Consider the following 20,844-nt stretch of genomic DNA (forward strand, 5'->3'; position numbering starts at 1 on the left):
CTGATTAAGAGATCTAAGAGATACTCATTCAATCTAATGTAGAACGGAAGTGGTTGTCAGGCACGCGTTCATAGGGAATGATGATGATTGTCACGTTCATCACATTCAGGTTGAAGTACGAATGAATATCTTAGAAGCGAAATAAGATGAATTGAATAGAAAACAGTAGTACTTTGCATTAATCTTTGAGGAACAGCAGAGCTCCACACCTTAATCTATGGAGTGTAGAAACTCTACCGTTAAAAATACATAAGTGAAAGGTCCAGGCATGGCCGAGATGGCCAGCCCCCAAAACGAGATCACAGGATCCAAATACAATCCCGGATGTCTAATACAATAGTAAAAAGTCCTATTTATAATAAACTAGCTACTAGGGTTTACAGAAGTAAGTAATTGATGCATAAATCCACTTCCGGAGCCCACTTGGTGTGTGCTTGGGCTGAGCTTGAATGTTACACGTGCAGAGGCTCTTTCTGGAGTTGAACGCCAGGTTGTAACGTATTTCTGGCGTTCAACTCTGGTTTGTGACTTGTTTTTGGCGTTTAACTCCAGACAGCAGCATAGAACTGGCGTTCAACGCCCTTTTATGTCGTCTAAAACCGTTCAAAGTATAAACTATTATACATTGCTGGAAAGCCCTGGATGTCTACTTTCCAACGCAATTGAAAGCGTGCCATTGTGAGTTTTGTAGCTCCAGAAAATCTACTTTGAGTGCAGGGAGGTCAGAATCCAACAGCATCAGCAGTCCTTCTTCAACCTCTGAATCTGATTTTTGCTCAAGTCCTTCAATTTCAGCCAGAAAATACCTAAAATCACAGAAAAATATACAAACTCATAGTAAAGTCCAGAAATGTGAATTTAACATAAAAACTAATGAAAACATCCCTAAAAGTAACTAGATCCTACTAAAAACATACTAAAAACAATGCCAAAAAGCGTATAAATTATCCGCTCATCAATAACCTAAACCAGATTTTTCAAATAATGGTCTTTGGCTTGCAAGTAATTTGTCCAGGCTACTAGAGCTTTGAGGAAATTTTGCTAAGTCACCATTCAGACTTTTAATCATATTATTTAGTCTTTCATTTTCAGCAATTAACTCATGAGAAGGATCCACAATGTGCTTTCCTTTTAATTTTTCAAGTTCTGATTTTAAAAATCTGTTTTACTCAATAATGTCCAAAGCACATTCAGTTTCCTTCACTTTTTCTTTTAAAAAATTATTTTCAGCTTTTAAGACATCTCTTTCAGATCTGCACTCATTGTACTTATCTAGCAATGTTGAGGTATTTAGAGTAAGATCATCAATAATAGCATGTAAATCATCTATGGACAGATCATAGAAATTTACCTCATCAAGATTATTGTTTCCAGCCATGAAACAGTCTTTATCTTCACCTTCAGAGTCTTCTTCCTCATTGAAGTCATTCTCAAGATCCTCCCAAGCTGCCATGAGCACTCTCTTCTTTTCCTTTTTTCCTTTGTCCTCTTTCTTGAGCTTTGGACAATTTAGCTTGAAGTGTTCACCTTCCTTGCAATGATGACATGTCACCTTGCTTAAGTCCATCTTGTGTTCCTTTAAGCTTGAACCCTTGTATTTGCCCTTGTTCTTCATCATCCTTCTAAATCTCCTAGCAAAAAATATAAGCTCATCATCTAAAATACCATCACTAGACTCACTCTCTTTTGATTCTATTTTTGACTTGAGGGCTATTCCCTTTTTTTTTGAGTCCATGTTTTTGTGTGTGGTTTCATAATCAAGGAGTTTTCCTCTCAGCTCATCATAGGTTATAGGGCTTAGGTTATTGCTCTCAGTTAGGACAGTGGCAGTGGTTTCCCATTCTTTTGTGAGGCTTCTAAGGAGTTTTCTCATTAGGGTTTGTTCTGTGTAGTTTGTACCCATAGCATCAAGGTTGTTGATTATGATTGAGAATCTCTCAAACGCTTCATCAATGCTTTCTCCATCCTTCATGTTGAACATCTCGTATTCTTTTCGCAGCATATCAATCCTCGTTTTTTTGACCTGTTTAGTACCTTCGTATGTAATCTGGAGTTTTTCCCATATTTCTTTAGCTGTCTTGCATCTAGATACCTTTCAATACTCTTCAAAACTGATAGCATAGTAAAAAAGGTTGATGGCTTTAGCATTCAGCTCCATCTTCTTTTTGTGGTCCTCATTCAATTCAGCTTCTTCTTTTGGAGTCACCACTCCATCCGCACTTGTTTTTGTTGGAATCTTGGGACCGCTCATAACAATCTTCCATATGTTGTAGTCATTGGATTGGATGAAGATCCTCATCCTCTCTTTCCAGTAGGCATAGTTCTTCCCGTTGAAGAAAGGAGGCCTATTGTTTGACTGGCCTTCAGTGAGGGTGTAGGCAACTGTGGTTGTGCCCAAGTTGTTCGCCATTGGATCTTTGCTCCAAGCGGTTAAGCTTGATTCTTGAGACCTTAGCTCTTGATACTAATTGAAGATTGTAGTAGGCTTAGAGAAGGGGGATTGAATCTATGCCTTTCTTTTAATTTGATAAACTTAACCCTTTAAAGAACGCTTTTCAAAACTGATTTTGTTTGGATTTAGTAGCAGAAATTTATGAGACAATTTATTTTTGTCTCATGAATATCAGAAAATAGAACAGAGCAGAAAAGAGAAGAGCTAACACCATCATGTATCCTGGTTCGGTTGCCTTGTGCTATGCAACCTACGTCCAGTCTCCACCACAACAGTGGTAAAATTTCCACTATAGTTAAAGTATTACATACACCAATTCCACAGGATTGACACAATCCTCTCACATTCAAGTTCTAACCTAACTTGACATTGGCTATGCTAATACCTAACTCTTCACTCTTAGTGCTAACCCAACTAAGAAAGGGATACCTCACAGATACAAGATACAAGACACAGACTCACCTAAAGAAATCTGAAAATGACTCTATACTTTTCTCTCAAGTGTATCATTCAGCCTCTTTCAACTCATTGGCTTTTACTTGAGCTCTCTCAATATGCCTTTTCACTAAAGAAATTACAGAAAGATAAACATTGAAATGTAAATTACAATCTGTAAAATATGAAGGTGATTGACTTCATCAACAACCTCTTTGCTATGTGATAAACCAGACTTGCACGTCTCTAAGTTAGTTCTTCATTTTTGGCGGAATGCTTCTTTGAAAGAAAGCACTGTCCAAGTAGATGAACTTCTTCAGATAGTTTCTTCTTAGAACAAAACCTCAATACACTGGGTTATCTCTCCTTACCTCTGAATGAACAGAAAATCTTCTTTTATCTCCTTGCATATTGTTGGGTTCTTCTTCCTAGGTCAACTTCTTGAGCTTTGTGATTCACCAACTAATTTTCTCACTTTTTCCTTTTAATCTTCAGAATAGAAACTTTGCTTCTGACCTTCTCTTGTTGACCAAAAACCATAGGAAAGCAGAAAACAGATATCCTCAATGGTAAACCCAAATCTTGGCCATTGAGAAACTACTTGGTCCCCAAGGCTTATTTGTGACCATAGATACACAGCAGAGTTGAACAGAAATAAACTTTTTCATGAATCCCATTTTCGAACTAGCAGAGAGTTAGGAAGAAGAGAAGAAAAATGAGATGCATGTAGAAGGAAATAAAATCACCTTTAGCTTCTGACCTCTTCTTGATATGGATTGATGTGGGTGATTGGACTTCTACCATTTGCTTAACTTTTCTCTTTCTTGCTTCTTTGGTGAATAGCTTAGGGAAGAAGCTCTCTCTTTCTTTTGTGATTTCTGATCAAGAGGGAAAAAAGTGTACGTTGATTTGGTGAAAGCAAGTGAGAGGGAATTGCTTGCTGAATTCAAGTCGGGCTTGGATCGGGTCTTGATTTGCTTGGCCCGTCTGATTTCTTTCTTTGTTTTTCTTTGGGCTTCTATTTATGTTATAGTCCATCAGCCTTATTTATATTTTTCTTATTCACTTGGGTTGCTGCTTCATATAGCAACACTAAACCAACATAATCAAAACTAATTGGGTAATTTGCCCGATAGACCAATGTTTGTCCATCATCAATTATATTAGTTAATTTCTTAACTCAACAATAATATTTTTATAACTAGATGTAATATAACAAAATATATATAATAATAATAATTAGTTTATAAGAAATTCTGAAGAAATTGTTTTTTTCTAATAAAGTGTTATTAGAAAATTAACATTATAAAAGCTAATTTCAACCAATACGATATAATAGGTTATTATTAAATATATTTAATACAAAACACATTGAGTATAAACTTTTATTAAGTTTAAATTTTAAATAATTTATAATTAAATTTTGAATATTTTTATTTTAAAGAGTTAGAATATTTTTAACATCATCTTTTTCGTATCTTTTTAATTGAGTTTTTGATTTTTTAAATTATAAACTTTATTTATAATTAAGGGTAATGTTTCAACACCATGAATTAGCCACACATACAAAAATACGAGAACAATTCTATAGTCATAATTATAATCTAACTTTATAAGCAATACAATAAAACTATATATAAGTAATATAACTAAATTTTATCTATATCTATAATCACATTTCATAAATAATATAATCAAATTATATTTATGTTTATAATTAAAATATGAATAAAAATACAAAAAAATATCATGATCGTTAATTTTTTCGTTCATAATTTTTTTATTATTTTTGTTGTGAAAGTTTAATTATTTAATAGTTAATTATTTTATAAAAAAGATAATTGAATAACACAAAAAAGTTTTATTAAGAGTAATTTATTTAGATGTGACTAACAAATAATTGAATAATTATATACGGTAAAAAATTAATATTATTAAAAGATAAAATTAAAATTCATTTCAAAATTAAAAATAAAGTTTATTTAAAAATACAATTAAAATCATGCTTTTTTTTATTTTTTCTAAAATTTACTATAAAGTATTTTATGCTGAATAAAAATATTAAACTCATGCTGAAATTTATTCTAAAAAAATTCATTTTTATTCTGTTAAACGTTAAATAAACTATTGAAAGGAATTTTGTTCCCTCTATTAGAGGAGAATGATAAACTTCCATACTTCTATTATGTTATGACAATAATTTGGCCATGTTATTTTAAAGTCATGATTGTAGTTTATGATTTTTCACTTTTACCTAAGAATTTTTGAATGTGAATAATAATAATAATAATAATAATAATAATAATAATAATAATAATAATAATAATAATAATAATAATAAGTATCTTACAGTGAAAAAGGAAACACGTCATTAAATAATTTATCATTCAAATTATATATGAATCAAATCGATAATAGGATGGTTAATACCAAAAAAATCGATAATAAGACTAGGGACTTACAAAATCTTTCTTAAGTTTACAGGAAAAACATTTATATTTGTGTGACATATAAAATAATTACCATAATATTATTATTACATTTTATAGATATATATGGGCAAAAAAGTCCAATTGATTTAAAGTAAAATTTTCTTCTAATATTTGATTAAATTATTCTTGTATTTAGTACTTTTTTTTTGGACTTCCTCTTAGTTAAAAATATCATCATTATTATAAATTTTTTAATTATTATTGTTAGGGGTATTCGCAGATCGGATATGGCTAAAATTTCGATTCGATCTGCATTAAACTCATCAGATTGAATTCGATATCCGCACTTTTTATGTTTGGATCGTATATCAAATATATCTGTAAAATAAAAAATATTAAAAATGTTATTTTTATAAAAAATTCAATAATTTTTTTGTTTACTTTTTTAAACATATTTACTTCTATCCAATTAGAATGTGGACCAGATTCAATCCAATCCAATCATTTTACAGATCGGATCATATCCACAAATTACAGATTAGATACGGATAAATACTGTGGATTTATGGATATGATCTGATCTATGAACACCCCTAACTACTGCTATAGGTTTATTGCTGCAAAAGTATGCTTCTTTTTATTATAAACCATTATTAGATCTTAATTACCGATACACCACTATTTTATGATATATTTTGGACTGAATTGAGTGGGTTTTGTCAACTATTCTCACACTTATTCATGTAAATTGCATGATTTTAAGTTTCCTTCCTAATTTTTTGCTATGATTGAAAACATGTTTCCTAGGCCTTAAAATTGTTAATTTTAATTCTCCTTTATTACCATTCGATGCCGTGATGTGTTTGTTAAGTGTTTTCAGGTTTATAGGGCATGGATGGCTTAAAGGATGAAGATGAAGTATGCTAAAGTGGAAGGAACACAATAAATTAAAGACTTGAGAAGCGAGGAGCGACGCGCACGCATGGCTGACGCGTGCACATGATTAGGAGCCTCTTTCAGTGACGCGTATGCGTGACTAGCGCAGAAGTTCAGACGACGCATACGCGTAAAGAGCGTCACGTGCTGCATTTAACAGAACTCGTTGGGGGCGATTTTTGGGCTGATTTGGACCCAGTTTCAAGCCCAAAAACACAGACTAGAGGCTGGGATCACTACAGGAAACATCGTTAAAATCAACGGCCAAATCGACGGCAAAATGGACAGCGAAGGTGGTCACTATTAAGCTTGTCGATTTTTTAAAATTCTAATAAAATTGACGATATGTCAAACCATCAATATTTTTAAATAAAATCGACAATTCTAGTGTCGATAATATGAGGTTAAGTTTTTCCAATATTAAGTAAAAGCGACGCGTCTGTCGTTGATAATATTAAATAAAATCGACAAACCAACTGTTGATTTTGGATTTATTAAAATGGACAAGAAAATCGTCAATTTTAGACTTATTAAAATGGACAAGAAAACCATCGATTTTTAACTTATTAAAATGGACAAGCGAACCGTTGATAAAATTTTAAAAAGATTGACAAGTTCTCCGTCTATTTTTTATTTTTTTTTTGTCTATTTTGAATTTAAAAATTGACATTACTGCCATCGATTTTAATTGCTAGAGTTTTTTTTATTATTTTAAAAAAATAGTCAATTAAATATTAAATAATGAGACAAATAAACTTTTAAATACAAAAATAAAATTTATAATAAATATTAAATAATGATCTTACATACTTATCAAAACAATAATAAATAATCCTCTAACTTAAATATTTAAAACAAGATAAATAACTAAACTCCACTAATAATACAAAATATTCAAAACAAAGTAAATAATCCTACTCGTACTCATCTAAATAGTCCTCATCTGAGTCATCGAGATCGTCAGAATTATCCTCCATATGAGCGCCCTGTGACTGTCCTGGGGGATGCAAGATAGGTGGAGTTTTTTTCCTGGGGCTGCACTTTTCTAGGAGCTTGGAAAAGTAAAAAGAGGAGGTGTAGGGACATGTGATCCAGAACTACTAGGACCCATGGCCCTTACATACTCAGTCAAGCTGCTAAGTTGATGACTAAACCGATCCATCTGTGAGTTACAGGTGTTGAGATCCTCACGCAAGGATTCAACCGTCTGTTGCCACTCTCTTTTTTCCCTTTGAGTATTATGATTTATTCTCTAAGATCCAAAATATCAGTGATGGTGGTCGTGGTTGGCCCATCAACTCGGGGTCGCACCATGGAAGAATTCCTTACCTCACCTATGCTATATACCCTACCTTTTCGTTTTCCACCCACTGTCTCAATCCATATGCTTTCCTCAGAGACAGGCGGTGGATCAGTTACACCAGCCTCTATAGCAGCCTGTCGCTCTTGCTCAGCCTGAAACATGCGCTCTTGAAATGTCTCCTACAATGATTGGTAAACTACTTTAAGTATCAATAATAATGCAAAAGTTAAGAAAATATGTGACAAAAATAAGTCCAAAATTACAATAAAGGAAAGCATTAAGTCATTTCATTTTGCACATTCTAAGTTACACAAAAAGAAATTACAATGAAAATATGTAAGTTACCTTTGCCATTCGGGAGTGTTCATCAACCCATTGAGTCCTATCCTCTTTGTGAGTATGGGTGTGCTCAAAAAACTCATCCATACGCGATGGTCTTCCAAGCGATTGATTCTACATAATATAAGTTATAATCAAAAGAAAGAAGTTGATATTATTGTCAAGGTTTAGAAAAAAACTCAATTTTTGCATTATTACTAGTCAAATAAGGTTCTTGCGTAATTAGGCAGATTAGAACAATCAGCAAAAAGGAAACAATCAAGGGATCTGTATGCATTTGTGTTCATAATAACCAAGATAAATAATATGTATATATATAACACAATGATTACCTGAGTATGTTTCCATTTCATGTCACCTAACACAATCTCCACCAAAAATAATACTCAAATCACAAATGTCAATGATGTTTCAGTTTAAGGCAACAGAAGCCGTAAGATGCTGCATATGACATGAAGCTTTCTCCATGAGTGTTGACTAACTTCCCAACTCATTCTTAATTAAGAAGGTACCATTTATTACACACAACAGGTTCATTGCTTTTAAACTAGTCAATTGATTCTAGATTCCTCGATAATAGATTTTATTTTGGCATGAATATCTCGGAACTTCACAAAACAGTGAGACCAGGTAGGCCTATTCATACATATAACATTATTTATAATCTTTAATTGTAGATGTCATTATTTCTATCTCTCAAAATCCATCAAAAAATTAAATAGAACAAGAATGTGTCTCTCCAATAAAAATCTTACTTCAGCTAGTTGTTCAAGCTAGGACAAACATACTAAGGAACAATGAGAAAAACAGTGCATCAAACCAGATTACATATTTTTTGTAAGAAGTATTCATAAATATCAACAAACCAGATTCTAAATCATTTCAATCTCATATCTAATTATAAATGCAGGTGATAACAATTTGAGTCGATAAAAAACTTACCAAGCGTAACCTCGTTTCTGGAAAGGTGGTGCCTCCTGCAGTGTGAAGAGAGGTACCTCGAGTTGATTTTCTAGCAGCTGTATTTCTTGCCTGTAATTGCCTATAGGCATCAGTGTCCCAACGTCTCATCAATTCACCAAGAACTTCTGGTGGGATCCAATATGGACGGGCTCCTTTTTTGCGAATGGCATGGAGCATACCTCGTAGGCGCTTGGCTGCCCTAAACCTCCAAGCTTGATAAATGTCATCCTCTTCCGTATCAAGAATATCAAAGCATTTATATTTTTAAAAAAAAATAACATCTTGCTATTATATAACATACTATAATATATAAGATTGTGAAATACGTAAAATAAGATCGATAAAATTTACCCTCCATTCTGTCCACCATATTTTTCGAGTATCATCATCTGCCTCATCAAAACTCTGCCAAGACTTGTAATTTTCCTTAAAAACCTGAGAAATGCGCTTCAAGCCAGGCTTTGGTGGGTGCCAACTACATCAATAATTCCAAGGTATATCAGTTCAGTGTGATAGGCAATTTTCATAATCATAGGAATAGTGTAATTGAAAAAGAAAAATGAAAAACAGCTTTTAAGTTTGGAAGAAGACTCTTGAATTTCTAGTAAAAAAGTGAGGTCCCGGCAAGTTCTCACAATAAAATCTCATAATATATAGAAAGGGACATTAGCTTATATCATCAATATCTATATATCTAACCTACCACCAACATTAAGTTAAACTAAAAGAGGAGATCAGAGGGATTATTGTGTATATTTCTTGGCCAATGATTAGCAGAACTTTATATCAGCTAGCCTAGATTCTAACTAATTATAAAGACATATTATTTCATAAAAATGAGACATGCTATTCATAAAATTTAAAGCAAATAACAAACCATTTGGCACCATCATATCTAAGCTTAGGATCACTTGTGATGAAGTGACCAATGGCAGTGGATGTTCTTGGACCCTGAGTATCTTGGGTACCAGTAGATGTGGTTTGTTTTTTCCCACAAGATCTTGCTCGATTGGGAGTTACGATAGCTGGATCACTCTGCACACTATGTGAGGCAGTGTTGGGATGCTCATTGGCTTGTTGAGCGCATGATCTTGGTGCACCCGGAGTAGGCATCATGTGTATCTGAGGCTTCTGACGAGAGGGGATAGTAGTAGCAATAGGTGGCGATCTCCCACTAGTCGGAACAGTCGTGCCTCCTGATGACCCAACGAGTGTATGGATCTGCATGTAAGTCAAGTGGGCAACCGGTAGAAAGCCTAGGCCTCCCCTTTCGGCCTCGGCCACGGCCACGTTCTGTGTCTTTACCAAAGATATGTACAGTAGCTGGATCACCCTTTTGGCCTCGGCCTCGGCCACGGCCACGATCGCGATCTCCGTCTCTACCAACCATATCCTGTACACATTGAAATTAGGTTTTAATAGAGTAAAAATTATTTTTTAATTAAAAACTTGTCTCTTCAATGAAATTAACTTTTCACCAAAAGAAAAATTCTCCTATATAATATGGCAGCTTGTATTTTTATGCGTGTGTGAAATAGTATAATATGGCAGCTTGTAGTAATGGAAGAGATTTTTGGTCAATGTAATTGCATATAGCTATGTGATTATAACTGGCTAGTAAAGGGCACGTTAGTATTAATCATTTGGTTTCCATGACCTAGTAATTCTTATAGTAAGAGACAGATCAAGAGAGAAATTGGCACATCACATGGTATATAAATTCTTATATTATTCAAAATTTTGGATCACAACAGCATCTGACAAAATAATTTACTGTAGCTATATAGTTGAATTATTTTATTGTTTATTTATTAATAATTTAATTTTGAATTTGATGATTTTTAATGTATCTTTTGAAGACAAGAAAAAGAAAAGCATTTGTTTAGAAGACATGATTGAAATTGACAAGAAAAAGAAAAGCATTTGTTTAGAAGACATGATTGAAATTGGAGCGTTGAATGAATAACTAGTGAAGGACCACACATGCATGTTATATGATTATTGAGAGAGAAAGTGTGTCTCTTCAATTTGCTTCCTTGGGCCTTGATGAGCGGATAATTTATATCCTTTTTGGTATTATTTTTACATAGTTTTTAGTATGTTTTAGTCACTTTCTATTATATTTTTATTAGTTTTTATTCAAAATTCACATTTCTAGACTTTACTATGAGTTTGTGTATTTTTCTGTGATTTCAGGTATTTTCTGGCTGAAATCGAGGAACCTCAGCAAAAATCTGATTCAGAGGCTGAAAAAGGACTGCAGATGCTGTTGGATTCTGACCCTCCTGCACTCGAAGTAAATTTTCTGGAGTTACAGAATCCCAATTGGATTGCTCTCAATTGCATTGGAAAGTAGACGTCTTGGGCTTTCCATAAATATATAATAGTCCATACTTTGCTCGAGATTTAATGGCCCAAACATGCGTCCAAACGCCCACCAGAGATTTCTGGCGTAAAATGCCCAAACTGGCACCAGAATTGGAGTTAAACGCCCAAACTGGCACCCAAGCTGGCGTTTAACTCCAAGAACAGCCTATGCACGTGAAAGCTTCAATGCTCAGCCTAAGCACACACCAAGTGGGCCCCAGAAGTGAATTTCTGCACTATCTGCAGGTAGTTACTCATTTTCTGTAAACCTAGGTTACTAGTTTAGTATAAAAACTACTGTTAGAAATTTATTTTAGAGGGATCTTTGATCTAGCTTAGGCAATTGTACACGTTTGGAGGCTGGCCTCACGGCCATGCCTAGACCTCTTTTCACTTATGTATTTTCTACGGTGGAGTTTCTACACCCCATATATTAAGGTGCGGAGCTCTGCTGTTCTTCATGAATTAATGCAATTACTACTGTTTTTCTCTCAATTCACGCCTACTTCTTCTCTAAGATACTCACTTGTACTTCAATATGAAGAATGATATGATCCATGACACTCATCATTATTCTCAATTCTATGAACGCGTGCCTGACAACCACTTCCGTTCTATCTGAGCTCAACATAGTCATTGGGCGACAGCTTGAGTGCGTATCTCCTGGGTATCTAATACACGGACCGAGTCCGTGAGATTAGTATCTTCGTGGTATACGCTAAAACCATTGGCAGCATTCCTGGGATCCAGAAAGTCTAAACCTTGTCTGTGGTATTCCGAGTAGGATCTGAGAAGGGATGACTGTGACGAGCTTCAAACCTGCGAATGTTGGGCGCAGTGACAGTGTGCAAAAGGATCAATGGATCCTATTCCGATGCTAGCGGGAACCAACAGATGATTAGCCATGCGATAGCTGTGCCTGGTATTTTTCATCCGAGACGAGAAATCCGACAGTTGATTAGCCGTGCAGAAACCATAGAGGACCATTTTCACTGAGAGGATCTTACAGCTTGCCATGGAAGGAGAAGGCATGGTTGGAAGAAGGCAATTGGAAAGAAAAGGTTCAGAAGCAACAAAGCATCTCCAGACGCTTATCTGAAATTTGCACCAATGAATTACATAAGTACCTTTATCTTATTTTCTGTTTTATTTATCTTTTAATTATCAAAATCTCATAACCATTTGAATCCGCCTGACTAAGATTTAGAAGGATGACCATAACTTGCTTCAAGTCAATAATCTCTATGGGATCGACCCTTACTCACGTAAGGTTTATTACTTGGACGACCCAGTGCACTTGCTGGTTAGTTGGTCCTTCAATTGAATGAGGACTACCTTGTGTTTAAGGCTCAAGGATCTTCTTCTGTAACCATGGAGAGGAAGCATGAAAAGCTTCTCTCAATACAGAGTCAAACAGAGCCCCCACACTTAACTTCTAAGTTTGGTGTTGGGAAGCCACCATTAAGCTCTGAATCTCTGTGAAGCTCTCTTAGGGCTCACTGTTAAGCTATTGACATTAAAGAAGCGCTTATTGGGAGGCAACCTAATGTTATTTAATTATATTTATTTATTTTCCATTGGTATTTATGTTTTCTTTAGGTTGATGGTTATGTGAAGTCGCAAAAACAACTGCGGAATTCAAGAAAAATCAAAACAGCATTAAAAATAGCACACCCTGGAGGACAGGCTTACTGACATTTAAATGCCAGTAAGGATAGCAGAATGGGCATTTAATGCCCAGTCTGGCAGCATTCTGGGCGTTTAACACCAGAAAGGGGCAGCAGACTGGCGTTTAATGCCAGGAAAGGTAGCAGAGCTGGCGTTAAATGCCAGAATTGGCACACAGTGGCGTTTAAACGCTAGAATGGTGCAGGGAGTAGAATTCCTTGACACGTCAGGATCTGTGGACCCCACAGGATTCCCACCTACCCCACCTCTTCTTCTCTCCTCTTCATACCTTTCCATAACACTCTTTCCCAAATACCCTTGACCAATCCAATCAATACCTCTTCCCCAAACACCATTCACCTATCAAATCCTACGCTCTTCTCTATACTCTCTTCACCACTCACATCCATCCATCATAAAATCCCACCTACCTCACCATCCAAATTCAAACTATTTCCCTCCCAAACCCACCCCTTCATAACCGAATTCCCCCTCTCTCTTACCCTATAAATACCTTTCCTTACCACCTTCAATTTCACACATCTTACACACTTATACCCCTTTTGCCAGAACCACTCCTCCACTCTATCTCCTCCATTTCTTCTTTTTCTCCTCATTTCTTTCTTCTTTTGCTCGAGGACAAACAAATCTTCTAAGTTTGGTATGGAAAAAGCTCTGCTTTTTGTTTTTCCATAACCATTAATGGAACTTAAGGCTGGAGAAACCTCTAGAAAGAGGAAAGGGAAGGCAATTGCTTCCACCTCTGAGTCATGGGAGATGGAAAGATTCATCTCAAAAGTGCATCAAGACCACTTCTATGAAGTTGTGGCCAAGAAAAAGGTGATCCCTGAGGTCCCCTTCATGCTAAAAAAGAGTGAATATCCGGAGATCCAATGTGGGATTCGAAGAAGAGGTTGGGAAACTCTCACCAACCCCATCCAACAAGTCGGAATCTTAATGGTTCAAGAGTTATATGCTAATGCATGGATCACTAGGAACCATAACCAAGGTGTGAACCCGAACCCAAAGAATTGGCTCACAATGCTTCGGGGAAAATACTTGGATTTCAGTCCAGAAACTGTAAGGTTGGCATTCAACTTGCCAATAATGAGAGGAGACCCTCATCCTTTCACTAGAAGAGTCAAATTTGATCAAAAGTTGGACCAAGTCCTCATGGACATCTGTGTGGAAGGAGCTCAATGGAAGAGAGACTCAAGAGGCAAGCCGGTTCAATTGAGAAGGCCTGACCTCAAACCCGTGGCTAGGGGATGGTTGGAGTTCATCCAACGCTCTATCATTCCTACTAGCAACCGGTCTGAAGTTACTGTGGACCGGGCTATCATGATCCATAGTATCATGATTGGAGAGGAAGTAGAAGTTCATGAGATCATATCTCTAGAACTATACAAGGTGGCTGACAAGCCCTCCACTTTGGCAAGGTTAGCCTTTCCCCATCTCATCTGTCACCTATGCAATTCAACTGGAGTTGTCATAGAGGAAGACATCCTCATTGAAGAGGACAAGCCCATCACTAAAAAGAGGATGGAGCAAACAAGAAAGTCCACTCATGGACTTCAACAAGAGCATGAGAAAATTCCTCATCAAGAAATCTCTGAGATGCCTCAAGGGATGCATTTTCCTCCACATAACTATTGGGAGCAACTCAACACCTCTTTAGGAGATTTGAGTTCTAACATGGAGCAACTAACAATGGAGCACCAAGAGCACTCCATCATCCTCCATGAAATAAGAGAGAACCAAAAGGCCATGAGAGAGGAGCAACAAAGGCAAGGAAGAGACATAGAGGAGCTCAAGCACTCCATAGGATCTTCAAGAGGAAGAACTAGCCGCCATCACTAAGGTGGACCCGTTCTTTAATTTTCTTGTTCTTATTTTCTATTTTTTGATTTCCATGCTTTATGTTTTATCTATGTTTGTGTCTTTATTACATGATCATTAGTGTTTAGTGTCTATGTCTTAAAGCTATGAATGTCCTATAAATCCTTCACCTTTCTTAAATGAAAAATGTTTTCTGAAAAAGAAAAAGAAGTACATGAATTTCGAATTATATCTTGAAAATAATCTAATTATTTTGAGGTGGTGGCAATACTTTTTGTTTTCTGAATGAATGCTTGAACAGTGCATATTTTTCATATTGTTGTTTATGAATGTTAAAATTGTTGGCTCTTGAAAGAATAATGAAAAAGGATAAATGTTATTGATAATCTGAAAAATCATAAAATTGATTCTTGAAGCAAGAAAAAGCAGTGAAGAACAAAAGCTTGCAAAAAAAAAGGGGCAAAAAAAAGAGAAAGAGAAAGAAAAAGCAAGCAGAAAAAGCCAATAACCCTTTAAACCAAAAGGCAATGGTAAAAAGGGATCCAAGACTTTGAGCATTAATGGATAGGAGGGCCCAAAGGAATAAAATCCTGGCCTAAGCAGCTAAATCAAGCTGTCCCTAAGCATGTGCTTGTGGCGTGAAGGTGTCAAGTGAAAAGCTTGAGACTGAGCAGTTAAAGTCGTGGTCCAAAGTAAAGAGTGTGCTTAAGAGCTCTGGATACCTCTAACTGGGGACTCTAGCAAAGCTAAGTCACAATCTAAAAAGGTTCACCAGTTATGTGTCTGTGGCATTTATGTATCCGGTGGTAATACTGGAAAACAAAATGCTTAGGGTCACGGCCAAGACTCATAAAGTAGCTGTGTTCAAAAATCAACATACTGAACTAGGAAAATCAATAACACTATCTGAATTCTGAGTTCCTATAGGTGCCAATCATTCTGAACTTCAAATGATAAAGTGAGATGCCAAAACTGTTCAGAAGCAAAAAACCACTAGCCCCGTTCATCTAATTGGAAATTAGCTTCATTGATATTCGGAATTTATTATATTTTCTCTTCTTTTTATCCTATTTTGTTTGTAGTTGCTTGGGGACAAGCAACAATATAAGTTTGGTGTTGTGATGAGCGAATAATTTATACCCTTTTTGGCATTGTTTTTACATAGTTTTTAGTATGTTTTAGTCACTTTTTATTATATTTTTATTAGTTTTTATTCAAAATTCACATTTTTGGACTTTACTATGAGTTTGTGTATTTTTCTATGATTTCAGGTATTTTCTGGCTAAAATTGAGGAACCTGAGCAAAAATCTGATTCAGAGGCTAAAAAAGGACTGCAAATGCTGTTAGATTCTGACCTTCCTGTACTCGAAGTGGATTTTCTGGAGCTACAGAAGTCTAATTGGCACGTTCTCAATTGAGTTGGAAAGTAGACATCTTGGGCTTTCCAGCAATATATAATAGTCCAGTTTTTTCGAGATTTGATGACCCAAACTGGCGTCCAAACGCCCACCAGAGATTTCTGGCATAAAATGCCCAAACTGGCACCCAAGCTGGCGTTTAACTCTAAGAACAGCCTATGCACGTGAAAGCTTCAATGCTCAGCCCAAGCACACACCAAGTGGGCCCCGGATGTGGATTTCTACACAATCTACACTTAGTTACTCATTTTCTGTAAACCTAGGTTACTAGTTTAGTATAAAAACTACTTTTAGAGATTTATTTTAGAGGGATCTTTGATCTAGCTTAGGCGATTGTACATGTTTGGAGGCTGGCCTCACACCCATGCCTAGACCTCTTTTCACTTATGTATTTTCTACGGTGGAGTTTCTACACCACATAGATTAAGGTGTGGAGCTCTGCTGTTCTTCATGAATTAATGCAATTACTACTGTTTTTCTCTCAATTCACACCTACTTCTTCTCTAAGATACTCACTTGTACTTTAATCTAGAGAATGATATGATCTGTGACACTCATCATTATTCTCAATTCTATGAACGCGTGCCTAACGACCACTTTCGTTCTATCTGTGCTCAACGTAGTCATTGGGCAACAGCTTGAGTGCGTATCTCTTGGGTATCTAATACACGGACCGAGTCCGTGAGATTAGTATCTTCGTGGTATACGCTAAAACCATTGGCAGCATTCCTGGGATCCAGAAAGTCTAAACCTTGTCTGTGGTATTCCGAGTAGGATCTGAGAAGGGATGACTGTGACGAGCTTCAAACCTGCGAATGTTGGGCGCAGTGACAGTGTGCAAAAGGATCAATGGATCCTATTCCGACGCTAGCGGGAACCGACAGATGATTAGCCATGCGGTAGCTGTGCCTAGTATTTTTCATCCGAGACGAGAAATCCGACAGTTGATTAGCCGTGCAGAAACCGTAGAGGACCATTTTCACTGAGAGGATCTTACAGCTTGCCATGGAAGGAGAAGGCATGGTTGGAAGAAGGCAATTGGAAAGAAAATGTTCAGAAGCAACAAAGCATCTCCAAACGCTTATCTGAAATTTGCACCAATGAATTACATAAGTACCTTTATCTTATTTTCTGTTTTATTTATCTTTTAATTATCAAAACCTCATAACCATTTTGAATCCGTCTGACTGAGATTTACAAGGATGACCATAGCTTGCTTCAAGCCGACAATCTCCATGGGATCGACCCTTACTCACGTAAGGTTTATTACTTGGACGACCCAGTACACCTGCTGGTTAGTTGTGCGGAGATGTGAAAAGTGTGAATCACAATTTTCCACACCAGGCCTCCTCTCTACCCCATTATTATTATTATTCATCCACAATCACAATTATTCAAAATTCATATTAATAAATAAATATCAAGTTAAGAAATAAAAAATAAATAAATATCAAGTTGCATGGGCCACATAAAAAGTTTTTCTTTTTCATTGTTATATGCCCTTCTAGTCTTCATTCTGATATTTCACACACACATATATATATAGTCGTAGCTATAATTACTCTCTTCAATGTACTTTTTTACTTTTTACCTTGTATTTTTTTATTCTTCTGACATAACATGGATTGCTGGCAGCCTGTCACACGCATGCACAAACACTAGCTAATTCAAAGAACAAGGGCAAAAAAGAACCTCTGAAAAGCAATAAGATTGAGAAAGTAATATACCTGGGCAGATGAAGTCCCTACTGAACCCAATGTTTTACCTTGTAGAGAAGTAAAATGCCACATGAAGGTTAATGGAGGTAACAAATGCCTAAAGAAACAAAACATGAAAGTATAACAATAAAATTGAAAGAAATGTTTCTAGCTGACTTCATCAAATTGAAACAGACATGAGGCATGAATAACTATGTAATATGAGGCATGAATCATTCTTTTTATATTAAATTTTCATTAAGGTAAGTTAGAGTTGAACTATATTCTCCACCCTACTCCAAAAGCAAAGAAATCAAAATGTTTGGCTTTGAAAAGTTCCAAATTATATGCTGACAAACTAAAATAGGTAGATTGAACATATGAACAAATATTTACACGGTATTGTCTTCCTTGTGTTTATGAAAGGTTACTTGAAATTTGAGAGTTCTTGCCAAAGACTGATGCCACCTTTAAGAAGAGACAGCTGAGAAGCTAATAAATGGTTAAATACAAGGATGATTTAATGGGTTACTTCTTATGTTGCAGATATCACATAATCTCTTAAATAAAGGGATAGGATGCCAAGAGAGGACCACATTTTGTGACTATATCCCAACTTCTTCTGTACTTGGAGGGCCTGAACTTCTGTTTCATTAGTATATTCTCTACAGAAAGCAGAAACCATGTGAATAGTTTTTTTTTGTTGAACTCACTAAAATCACAAAGTCTAAATCCCCTATTAGCCTAATAAATATAAAATTTATCAAGTAAAACTTTTGTTAGCCAACGAAAATAGCACATAAATCAGTAAAGTCAACACATAACATGCTTTTCGAAAATATTAAGGCATGGATAAAACTTCAATAAAGAAATAAGAGAACAAAATATATAAATAAATGAGCTATACATCCCATGTAAGAAATTTCTTTAGCTATAGTTTTCCATGCATATTCCTTTATTTAAAATATTATAATTTTATATACTTTGAATTAGTGCAATCTATGAGAACAAATGAACAATGAAGAATGGTTTTTCTTACACCAGGCATCTTAATACTAGATACTGTGTGATGTTCTGTTTGTAGAGAGAAAATGCAAATCATGGAAAGCAAAAAGAAAAAGAGGTTAAGCCTAGCTAAACCCGGACATTAGCGACCAAAAGGTTAGCTCAATGTTTTTCTTTAAACCAAATTCGGTAACCTATATTTTACAAGGTCACGATTCCATTAGTTCGCACAAAAATGTCATTATTCCAAGTAATTATTCACACATACATCTAAAATGAAACCACCTAAAATCTGTGCCTCAAATATCAAATTGATTTCATGAACCTAAGGTCCTAAACTACACAACCTCTTCGAATTGGTTGCAAACTCTACTAAAACATATTCTGAATTCACCAATAAATTTCTCACAATGTCTTGATCATAATGATAACAAGTCCTTCTTTATCTCCATAATTCTTAACTAACCCTTAACAATCCCTAAATGTGCCTAAATCTTAATGAGCTACCACAAGTGTTAGGCCTTATGGTGTATCATACTTAATAAACTCCCCATGGACTTTTTTCATCTTATATCACTCAATTGGAACCAACACCAAACAAGATAGAAACAGCAACTACTAAACTATCTAATTTTTTTTTTCAATTATACGGAACAATATATACATAAACATAGAATTCAGATGACAATAGAACATAGAACCATGGTCACGAACTTCATATAAATAACTTCAAATAATAAAATTCCAGATAAAACATGAAAGATGCAAAATCAGGCAATTAAAAATGAAACCTCGAAGCATGCCGGAATCGTTTCTGGGAGGAGGATCAGTCAGGGGAGCTGGAGGTGGGCTTGGGGAAGCGGCGCGGCAGCTGAAATGGCGTCGCTGGAGGAGGACGGTGGTGGAGAGTGGGTGAACAGAAGGAGTGAGTGAAGGAGAGAAGAGAAGGAGGTTCACGAAAGAAGAAGAAGGGGTAACCGTGACAGAGGAACAACGGCAGTGGAGAATGACAGTGGCGCAACTGTGAATTTGGGGTAGAACAAGGGGGAATTGTGTTTCTGGTGATTGGGAAATTTGGGGATGAAATGGGAAATTTGGAGGAATTGGGTTCGGAACTTTGGATGCAGGGAGTGGACGCGGGTATTTGTGATTTTAGCGATAAAAATCAACGGCAAATATGTCGATTTCAATTTTAAAAAAAAAATAACACTCTAGACGTCTATTTTATACCTTAAATCTACAACGTTTGCTTAACTTTTGAAAAAGATCTAGATCGTTTATATTTATCGATGGTAAGTGTTGTCGATATTTTAAAAAACAAAATCGACGCCATGTTCGTCGATTTTAAAATAAAAGTATTTTCGCTACTCGTTTGTCGACAGTGTGACGATAATAATGTTAAGGGTAATTCATTATAAAAATATCGACGGCCTGGATGTCGATTTTAATATTTTATTTTTAATTACATTTTTTTGACAGTATTGACAGCAAGCTGTCGAAAAATATCGACGGCAGAAATAGCCGTCGATTTTTGGCGTCGAAAAAAAGGCTTTTTCTTGTAGAGGATGGAGCTGAGACTGAACACACTTCACTTTTTACTTTAGTTTTTGATTATTTTTTAATTCTAGTGAGAGAAACCCCTACTTCTCTCTAGAGTTTTTGACATTCTTAGTTTTGCTTTGAATTGGATCTTGAGAGAGCTGCTACTACCTTCAATTGGAGTCATTGTCCTTATAGTTTTCTTCTCTAATACCTCTATTACTCTTTTCCATTTGATTGCTTTGAATTCATGTTTGTATCTTGTCACTTTTGAATTTTATTAATGAATTGAATTATTTTTATGTTTATTTTCATCGCTTGTTTGACCCTTTTTAATTACTGTTAGTATCAATTTTGATTTAATCAATTTCTCATAATTATTATGTCTTTTATTTACTCCAACCATGTGTTTATGAAAATGGCATTCATGTTAATGGAGTAAGCTCCCAA

The 20,844-nt window shown here is 35.5% G+C and overlaps 1 protein-coding gene across 8 annotated transcripts; it reads right to left on the reverse strand.

Annotated features, from left to right (window-relative positions):
* Positions 1–7,018: 7,018 nt before the first annotated feature.
* On the reverse strand, positions 7,019–19,996 carry LOC112741869 (uncharacterized). Of its 8 annotated transcripts, none has more exons than XM_072213997.1 (8): positions 19,647–19,996; positions 18,247–18,515; positions 17,881–17,918; positions 17,745–17,789; positions 9,738–10,253; positions 9,212–9,335; positions 7,904–8,011; positions 7,019–7,737 (listed from the first exon to the last, which is right to left on the reverse strand). In XM_072213997.1, exons 5-8 carry the CDS (start codon positions 10,085–10,087, stop codon positions 7,501–7,503), a joined length of 819 nt encoding a protein of 272 aa, XP_072070098.1. In that variant the 5' UTR covers positions 10,088–10,253; positions 17,745–17,789; positions 17,881–17,918; positions 18,247–18,515; positions 19,647–19,996; the 3' UTR covers positions 7,019–7,500. The 8 variants fall into 8 exon arrangements, with proteins under 8 accessions (XP_072070098.1, XP_025646815.1, XP_072070100.1 ...); XM_025791030.3 differs by having other exon boundaries at positions 17,881–17,968; XM_072213999.1 differs by lacking the exon at positions 18,247–18,515.
* Between the last annotated feature and the right edge of the window lie 848 nt (positions 19,997–20,844).

Source organism: Arachis hypogaea, chromosome 14 (assembly GCF_003086295.3).
Source record: "Arachis hypogaea cultivar Tifrunner chromosome 14, arahy.Tifrunner.gnm2.J5K5, whole genome shotgun sequence".
Taxonomy (NCBI): Eukaryota; Viridiplantae; Streptophyta; class Magnoliopsida; order Fabales; family Fabaceae; genus Arachis; species Arachis hypogaea.

Bases quoted from the DNA above. Each gene is read 5' to 3' on its own strand.
- LOC112741869 (XM_072214000.1), bottom strand. From the start codon at position 10,087: ATGCAGATCCATACACTCGTTGGGTCATCAGGAGGCACGACTGTTCCG. The intron at 9,336-9,737 runs GTTTGTTATTTG...TTATTGATGTAG, and splicing joins AGATATGATGGTGCCAAATG to TTGGCACCCACCAAAGCCTG. The intron at 7,738-7,903 runs GTAACTTACATA...CAATCATTGTAG, and splicing joins AACACTCCCGAATGGCAAAG to GAGACATTTCAAGAGCGCAT.